The sequence below is a fragment of the Macrotis lagotis genome, chromosome 1 (assembly GCF_037893015.1).
Source record: "Macrotis lagotis isolate mMagLag1 chromosome 1, bilby.v1.9.chrom.fasta, whole genome shotgun sequence".
Taxonomy (NCBI): domain Eukaryota; kingdom Metazoa; phylum Chordata; class Mammalia; order Peramelemorphia; family Peramelidae; genus Macrotis; species Macrotis lagotis.
Window position 1 is genome coordinate 507521149 of NC_133658.1, and position 10016 is coordinate 507531164.

A 10016-nucleotide genomic window follows, 5' to 3' on the forward strand; every position below is an offset into this window, starting at 1 on the left:
GGGTCTCGCGCTTTCTGGGGCCTCAACACTTCCCTCTGTCCCCGCGTTCTGTTCTTGCTGCTGGTGACTCCGGGGATCAGGGACTGGAGAAGGGCCCACGGTGGTGGCGGTAGTGATATAAGCGGGGCGGCGGTGTGACGGTGGTGTGACTGGGGAGAGAAAAGGGGTGGGGAGGGGGGTGCCCCGGGGTCTGCCCAGGCTCTTCACTTAGAGAACTGTGTCTGTACAGCAGCTAGCCCGAGGCCTGAAGGAATCAAATGCGGGAACTTGCAGATAGCACAGGTGCAGAGACCAGGGCTGCCCGGGAGAGGGAACTGACCACAGGGCGGCTCCTCCAGGGACAGGTACTTGCTGGAGTGCACAGTCTCCGGGTGGTTGACGGCCCCTGGGGCCAGCAGCACCGATCCCGGCGCGGCGAACAGGGGCAAGCCGGCCAGCAGCAGCCGCGGTCCGGGCCCGCTCATCTCGCCCAGGATGCGCCGCAGCTCTTGCAGGGAGCTGCCCAGAAGGAGGATGTAGTTCCTGGCCAGGAGCAGCGTGGCGATTTTGGAGAGCTTCCTGCCGGGGGAGCTCTGGCAGTGAGCGGCAGAGTAGGGCATGATGACCTCCCTCAGAGCGTCCATGGCCAGGTTGAGATCCTGCATCCTCTTCCTCTCCCGGCTGTTGATTTTCCTCCGCAGCTGCTGCTGCTCATCCTTCAGGTCCGGCTTGCCGCTGCCCCCCTTCGCACCTTTCCCCAGGCCCTGCTGCAGCTGCTCCACGGGCGGTTCCAGTTTCTCGTGGACTTGCTTGGGCAGGAAGGGGGCAGTGGCAGAGGAAGAGGACAGCGCCTGCCTGTAGCCGACCAGTTCGTAGGAGGACGCCCCGAGCTGAACCTCCCCAGGCCTTTGTTGCCTCAACATTTTAGGCAGAGCGGTTTTCAAACGAACCGAGAAACCTTCATAGTAAAAGTGGAGTAGGGGGACGTAGGAGGGGGTGGCCACGTAGGCTTGTGCGCGCGCCGTGTGCTGTGTGTGTGTGTGTGTGTGTGTGTGTGTGTGTGTGTGTGTGTGTATGCCCTCGCGTGCTCGCTCGCTCGCGGGGGGATTTTCCAAGTCTCCGGCAGAGCTGACAACGAATCCACACTTCAAGAGCTGCCGGAGTGTTTTGCGAACCTTCCCCAAGCCCAGGATCTGGTAACGAGAGCCGCCTCTTGAGGATGCTGGGAGAAGGGCATGGAAGGAAGAAGGGTCCGCTCCAGAGGTCCTTTAAATCCAGCTCTTGAACTTGGGGAAAAGAAAAGAACCAACTGGGTCGAGAGCCTGGGCTGAGGCAAGCACTCATTGGCTGGGGCGCACACGTCGTTTCGGGTTGGGAGGGGGAGCTGGGGGGCGTAGAGGTGATTTTTGGCATCGTTGAAATAGTTTATTGTTAAGGAACTGTGTGATTCTCTCTGCCGGGGTTCAGGCTATCACGCGACACGATTCTCCAGGAAGGAGAAAGAAGAGGGCCTCCTCCCCATGGAGTCGGGGTGTTAAAGTAGAGATGATTTCCTTGTTGGAACTAGAAATCCATTGCTTCTACCCAACTCCCTTCCTCCCTCCTCCCTTGACTGCAAAGAAACAGAAAAAGGCTTTTTTCTCAACAAGGTCTCCTGTTCTTGGCATTTGATATGATAGCTATTTTTTGTCTCCACTTTCATTCCTTTTTTTATAAAGTACTGCAGGATTTTGCAGAGGGAAGGGTGTCTTAAATCTAATCTAATGCAATCTCTTCTTTCTTTTGGAAAAAAAATTTAAGAATGGGACAAGTGTGATTTTTTTTGTTTTTCCAAAAACGTTTTGCATATTCATCTTCTCTAGTTACCAGACTTTGCCACGCAGTTACACCTAAGCTGGGAGTGTGCCCCAAAGTTGTTCATTTACAGGATTAAAAAAAAACACACCCAAACCCTATAGAATACAAATAGAAAAGACCCCCAGCAGCTAGGAGATATAAAAAACAGCTGGTTGGTAAGATGTGTTTGGTGTGAAATATAAACACTCTGCCCTTTAAGCATTACATCATTTAATAGTGTAAAAGCATTGTAGTCTCTTTCATAGCTATTACTTGTGCATTATGTTTGAGAATTGTGTTGTTGCGGTAGTAGGTCAGAAAGGAAAGAAGGAAAGAACAGATAAATTCAGCCTGTTTTGCTTTATCTGTAGGTATCATTTTGAGTCCAAAAGCTATTAAAAGGAAGGTAAATTTCTACTTCATTTATGTTATTTGAAGCACAAATAACACAAGATTTGCAATTTAAGGAGGAATCTATTACATTTAGAATTTCCTTGAAAATTTGAATTTTACCAATATTCCTTGGTTTACTAAAGCCAGAATCTTATTTTGAATCATATACCTTGTGGAGATGGAATCTTTGTTTATTTCAACACATAATTTTCTTTTTAAAGAGAGATCCAAGGACCCATTTACTAAACATTCACACGAAGCATTCATAGAAATGCATAAAAATCATTTTGATTTTTGATTCTGATCAAGGTTTACATTTTGATCAAAGTTTACAAAATATTTTTCACTTATGTATCTCTTGTGGAGAGAGATGGGCATCCACTTCCCACCAATGGACAGTTAAGTCTAAGAGCCCTGGGAACAGCAGCTCCCAGACTTTCTACTCATCCATATTTCCTACCCAATTCCAGTCTAGCTATGGGAATCATTAACCAGGGAAGTAAGTCTTGGGGAGACAAGACCTGCTAACTTATTCAGATGTTGCTGCCTAATTCCTGGCCATTCCTACTTCAAGGCCTCCAATCATTTCAACTGCAGGCCTTCACCAAAGAACAGGAAAACAGTCTTGATACAGTTTGACAAATTTTTTGGTGCCATTAAAGGGTCTGACATTAAAAAATGAATATGGTTTTATTAATGAAACTGACATAAAGATATTTGCTTTTCCATGACATCCTAAGGACCACTGGGTCTTTCCAACTGCTTCCACATGAAACCACCTTTATGCATTATCTCACACTATTAAAATGTGAGCTCATTAAGAGAGGCATAGCTTCCAGGAATGGGGAGAGAGACAATGTAGTTCCATCACACTCTGTTGTTGCCAGGTTTCATCCGGAGTACTCCGTTCAGTTCTAGGCACCACAGTTTCAGGAAAATATTAGTAAACTAGAGAGTATTCAGAAGAGGGCTACTCAGCTGACAAAGGACCTTGAGTTCCTGTCATATGAAGAGTGACTGAAATAACTGGACACTTTGGTTTGGAGGAAAAAAGACTCAGGATGAGACATAGTAACTCTTTTAAGTGTTTCAAGGTTACAATGTGGAGAAGGGAATAAGCTTGTTTTGTTAGGTCCTGAGAGATAGAACTGAGACCAACAGGAAGAAGTTATAAAGAAGCAACTTTTTTCCCCCCCAAGGCAATGGGGTTAAGTGGGTTGGCCAAGGCCACACGCTAGGTGATTATTAAATGTCTGAGACTGGATTTGAAATCAGGGAACTCTTGACTCCAGGGCCAGTGCTCTATCTACTTCATCACCTAGCTGCCCCTAAAGAAGCAACTTGAAGCTTGATATCAGGAAAAACTTCCTAACAAATTCAACTATTCAAAAGCGGAATAACCTTCAGGGGAAAGAGGTGGATTCCCACTCCTTGAAAAATCTCACAAGGTTGGAAACCTAGACAATGACTTGTTATAGAGAGGATTCTTTTTGCAATTGGTTTGGATTAGATTCTGGTGAGGTCTCTTCAAACTCTCAAATACTGTAATTTTGTGTTTCTATTTTTTAATTCTATTTTTTTTCTATTTTCATCCCCAATACTGTGCTTTGCACAAAATAATTGCTTATGAAATTCCTTTTCATTCATTCATTCATTCATTCATCTCCTTTAATCTTCAGAAAAGTTCTGGCAGAAAAACTCTATAGTTGTGTTATTCTAGTTTATAAAACTGATGCTCAGAGAGTTTAAATAGTTTGTCCAAGACCATACACCTAAGTTGTTTTAGAGGTGGCTTCAAATCCAAGTCTTTCAAAGTCTTATACTCTTTTCACTAAACCAGAGCACCCCAAATTTTTCACCACTGTGAGATTTTAAGAGGTATATTTATATGAATAATTACTATGCCTTCTTGACCGCTGCTGTCATCAACCTTCCCATTCCCATTTCTGTTCAACCAACAACAATTTTCCCTTTCCAGTTGTTGGCAAACTTCCATGTCCAGTTCCCCTAATCCCTTTATTCCCCACCCTATTTTATATTCATCTATGTTCATGTTATATTCCTTTATGTGATCCTTTAGAACATGTTTATGTTTCTGTCCCTAAACAAATCTTGACCTCCAGTGATGAAGAATGCAAGTCAACCATGCTAGATAGGGCAGCTAGGTGGTGCTGGGTGTATTGTAAGATAGAAAAAGGAGGTTTACCCATCACATGAAGGCTAGATAGATAGAGGGCTCCACTGATATTCTTGGGATGTGGGGTGCACGGGCTGTAGTCAGGAAACCTGAGTTCAAACTTGGTATGTCACACTAGTCAAGTCACTTGCTCTGAACAAAACCATCTGCCTCAATTTTCTCAACTATAAGATGGGGTTAATAATAGTATCTACTTCACTGGATCAAATGAGATATTAAATATGAAGTGCCTGAAAAATAAGAGCTATATAAATATTAGCTATTATTATTTATTATTCTTGCATCCTGTGAAACTCTTGTTCATGTCCTTTCACAATGTCGATGCTAGGAATCCAGCTAAGGTTCCGGAAGCCTTCCTTGATTTCTCCTAACATCATAAGAATACCAACGGAGCCTTCTAGCCATCTAGCCTTCATATGATGAGTAAACCTCCTTTTTCTATCACATAATACATTTCCTTTAGCACCTCTTTTGTTCCTGTTCTTCGGAGTGCCTCACTGATTACATGCTGCAACTTTTCACAACTACCATGCTCAACTTCATTGTTTTTTCATGATAATTATTTGTAATTCTTTGGAGACTGTTGTATTCTATGTTTGATTGCCATATGGTAACACCAGTTGAATATTGGTATTAAAAATATGGTTCTTTGTTATCATGGAAAGCTTGGAGTCATTAAATGAAATTTGCCATTTCCTGAAGGTAAACTTCCCAGCTCTCCTTCTGTTCATCACCCACCCATACTATCTAATTCAGATATTTACATGACAAATGATAAATACAGGCAGACTTTACTTCATTATACTTTGCAGATATTGTGATTTTTCATAATTGAAGCTTTATGGCAATGCTGTGTTGAGCAAGTCTGTCAGCACCAGTTTTCCAACAGCATCTACACACATTGTCTCTGCTACATTTTAGTAGTTCTCAAAATATTTCAAACTTTTTCATGAATATTATATCTGTTATGGTGATCTGTGGTCAATGATCTTTGATGTTATTGTTACTATTTTGGGATGCCATGAACCATGCCCATAACTTATTAAATGTCTCAGTTCTGATTGCTCTACTGACCAGCTACTCCCTAGTCTCTCCTTTTCCTCAGACCTTATTTTCTGAGACACAACAATACTGAAATTAGGCCAATTAATAACCCCACAAAGCCCTCTTAAGTGTTTGAGTGAAAGGAAGGGTCTATTGATACTGCAAATATAATTGATATCTTATTTTAAGAAATTGCCATAGCCACTCTGACCTTTAGCAATCACCATCTTGATCATTCAGTTACCATCAACCCTGAGGTAATACCTTTATCAGCAAAAAGATTACAATTCACTGAGGGCTTAGATGATTGTTGACATTTTTTTAGCCATAAAGTATTTTTAAAGTATTTAAGGTATGTACACTTTTAAAAGATACAATATTATTGCACATTTAATAAACTACAGTATAATGTAAACAGAATTTTCAAATATATTGGGAAGCAAAAAACAAGTGTGTGACTTACTTTATTCAGATATTTGCTATGTTGCAATATTTATTGCAGTAGTCTGGAGATGAACCTTGTATGTATATGCATATATATGTATTCACATATACAGGTGTTTATACATATATATGCAGATAGATAAATGCTTTAATTTGTCTCTACAGATGCCATCTATTTGGTCTTTCTTAGGTGAATGATTGGGCCAAAATTCTTTGAATAATTATTTTTATCTATTAGATTTTATAATGTTCTGGGGCTTAGGGTACTTATGTCACTGCCAAATAGGAATATCTAGAGTAGTAGTGTCAAAGTTAAATAGGAAATGGAATCACTGATTGTATATCAATATTCCTATGGGCTGCATATTGATTAGAAAACAACTATCTATTAATACCATCTATATTCTATGATATTTTAATTTATTTAAAAAAATATTTCACAATTACATTTTAATCTGGTTTAGACATCACTTTGTATTGTATGTTTGACACCTCTGGTCTAGAGGGCTTCCCTATCCAAAGGGAATCCAGCTTGAATTGTGCTAGATCCCTTTCATCACAGTAGGAGGCATACATTTTGCTTTATGACTCACTTGATCTATACAATGAGACACTTGTTAAGCAGTTATTGTTTTGTGTTTCAAAGAATCTTGAATTATTCTGATGTATAAATGGGAGAGACTTTATGGTGAAACAGCCTGCAAATAGTATGTTGTTATATCATATCAAACTCTTCACAATAAGCAAACAATAGGTAGAGTGTTATGATATTTTCCACTTGTTCATTTCATTATAAAGTGGTAACTATGTGGTTCATTGCTGTATATCACTTGTTGAATTATATTGTTGAATATTCCAATGATGATGCCTGAATTCATGTCTATATAACTCATTAACATTTACTATAGATGGGCTAGACATTGGGATAGACATCAATAGTTACTCATGTTCTATTAGTCACCTTTTTAGAAAATTAATACTTGTCAGATTCCAACCCCCCCATCTTTGAAGTCTTGTCCTCCTTCAAATATTTTGTAGTTTACCCAATACCCTTCAAAATTGTTTTGCTTCCCATGTAGATCATTCCTATATGCATTTGATTCAAATCCATGTTCTCTTTGATGATATTTTATTTTCCCAATAAGCAAATAGGGGATATTAAGGTCCAAGTGGGGTGGCTTCTCCTCCTCTTTCTTGGTCTTCTCTTCTTCTTTTCTCTTATGAATAAGTCATCAGTTTACTGTTGACTTTCAGATAACACCTACATCAATAATGTCTTTTCATGTTTGTTAAAATATAAACTTTTTCATTTTTCATTCAGCAATTCTTTTCTCAGAGAAAATGTTCATGATTTCCTGAGCCATGCTTTTTTGTATATTTTCCTCATCCACACCCTTGAACTGAAATATTCAGGTTTTGGAGTATATATTAGCTTAATTGGAGAATTATATTGAATTTTTCATAGAATTTTTCTGTCTCTTCATCAGGAATTTATGTTGGTACATAAGTCACAATTATTTTCATGGTGATTTTTACAATACTTTAAATTAATAATGTAATGCACAATGGCCAAATGGCATGAAATCATATTTTTTTGATCCCTTTGGTCATATGGTAAATCTCAGTTCACTAATTCTTTTCTTTGCCTCTCTTAGGAGTCCCTGAATTTAATGGAATTTTCCTTCTTTTTTTTTTCTTGTTTCATTTATAGCAGGATTATCCAGATTAATATGATTCAGCTCCTCCATCAACAGGATAAAGATCTTGCATTCAGAGTATTAACAGTCAAATTAAAAGGTCCTGACTGCTTAGAAACTATGTCATTCTTGGTCTCCTGTCCTAAGGGGTGCTTTACAGAATAGGTACTTAAATGTTGTTGAATTGAACTGAATTCTGAATAAATTCTAGGAAAATGGAGTATTGCCATTAGGAGTATATTGTAGCTTGAGTAGGAAGTGATACAGATGGGAAAACTGGGCACCCAGATAAGAAGGAAAAGACCTAATTAATGATTCATCATGGCAGATTTTTGAACCCAACTTGCCTTATCAGATTCTAGGTACAGTAATGCCCTGGAGAATCAGGGTATTTGATTAAGTTTTCCAGGGCAGGGAACATTGAGAAAGTAGCAAATAATAAAAATTCTGTAGTCAAAGTCCCCTAGAGGGACTGTAAGGTATTAATACTATGGGGAAAATTATATGAACTAGGGTTCAGGACTTGATACTTTATAAACCCGCTTAAAACTTTTTCTTTTCTTTCTTTAGATAATCAATTTAATTGAGATTTTAAAATTTTAATTCTATCAGTTTGGGGAGCAGCACCTTTTCTCCCCTCCCTGCCTCCCCCCTTTACCATAGTTGGTTTTTCTCCTTCCCATTGGAACTCTTCCTTTCATCCATTCTCTGGTCTCCTCCTCATCAAAACCAATTTTTGTTGTTATTTTTTACCTCAGCATTTGTCATTCTTTTTTCTCCTCTTCCTAATCTTTTTGGGCTCATAAAGGTGTTAAAATGCACTTCCATGCCATAGGTACCAATTGAACCCCAGGCCATGAATCCCTTGAAGAGGAGAACCAACTGGGTAGAGATCTTCATTTAAATTCATAAGGAAAAATCTAATAGTAAAAGAAATGGACTAGAGAATGTAGAGACTGGAGGTGAAACAACATTTATTGATGCTCACTCTGTGTAGGACAATATCAAGGAAGTAGCATTTGAAATTTCAAACAGAAAATAACAGAACTCATGATCATTCTCCCCAAACTCTCCCCCTTTTTTTTGATTCCATTATTTCTGTCATATGCACCACCATTCAATCTCACAGGTTCATATTTTTAGCATTATCTTTAACTCCCAAGTCTTCCTCATTTCTATCTCTCTAAGTTTTCTTGTTTTTGACCCCTTCTCTCTATTACTTTAGTTCAGGCCCTCATCATTTGTCATCTAGATTACTGAAACAGACTTTTTTTTTTTGCAAGGCAAATGGGGTTAAGTGGCTTGCCCAAGGCCACACAGCTAGGTAATTATTAAGTGTCTAAAACTGTATTTGAACCCAGGTACTCCTGACTCCAGGGCCGGTGCTTGATCCACTGCGCCACCTAGCCGCCCCTGAAGCAGACTTTTAATAGATCTCCCAGCCTTCAGTTTCTCACCTCTCTGTACATCCATTCCATTGCTGCCAAAATAATTTTCCTCAAGGGCAGATCTGATACCATGATTCTCTTCTCAGTCAACTCTGTGGTTTCCCATTGCCTCTAGGATAAAGTATAAATTCCTCAGTTGAAAGCCTTTACAACCTAACTCATCTACTTTTTTTCAGATCCCTTAGACATTACTTCCTTGCTCCAATTCTGTAATCCAATCAAACTGGCATCTCTGTTTCTCAAACACAGCATTCTATCTCCCATCTCTCTATCTTTGATTTGACTTAGAATCCATTCCTTCCTCACTTCCACTTCATGGTCTCCCTCCTCCTTTATATTACAGCTCATATATTAAGCACCTCCTGCAAATATTATGTCATATGATTCTTTCAAATTTTTGAGGTAACTACTATCTCATGTCCTAGAAATAAAAAGAAAAATACTCCAGTTAAAATTGCCATTACTGAGAGAGATGACAATTGACTGTCCTGTGGCCTTATTCACAGTCTTTTTAACAGCTGAGATCAAAACTCCCTTCCCCAAACACCATTACTTAATACATCATTTCAACTGTTAATGCCTTCTTCAAATTACCTTGAATTTAACTACTTTGGATATTTTTATTCACAAAATGTTTCTGCTGTTATCTACTTATTGTGTATTTTCTCCTGCATTAATGTAATCACTTTGGGAGTAAATATTGGTTCATTCTTTATATTTGTATCTCCATTGCCTAGCATGCTTCCTGGACCATAGGCATACAATTAATGCTTGTGATTGATTGATTGATTGATTGATTGAGAGACTATATCTGAAAGTCAGTACATACTCATCCAATAATCAACGAAGAGCATAGAGCTAACTACATCCCCCCCCCCCCCCAACAGAACTTGGCTATACAGGCAGGCACAAGGACAGAGAAAGCATTTGATGGAATTGATACAACCCTGGCAGAGGCAGCTTATGTGAAATAGAAGA

General features: G+C 39.5%; 1 protein-coding gene across 1 annotated transcript; it reads right to left on the reverse strand.

The window, feature by feature from the left end:
- Nucleotides 1-203: 203 nt before the first annotated feature.
- OLIG1 (oligodendrocyte transcription factor 1) lies at nt 204-902 on the reverse strand. The gene has a single exon (XM_074232508.1). The coding sequence runs from the start codon at nt 900-902 to the stop codon at nt 204-206; it is 699 nt and encodes a 232-aa protein (XP_074088609.1).
- Between the last annotated feature and the right edge of the window lie 9114 nt (nt 903-10016).

Coding starts and splice junctions, on each gene's coding strand:
- OLIG1 (XM_074232508.1), bottom strand. CDS start 902: ATGTTGAGGCAACAAAGGCCTGGGGAGGTTCAGCTCGGGGCGTCCTCC.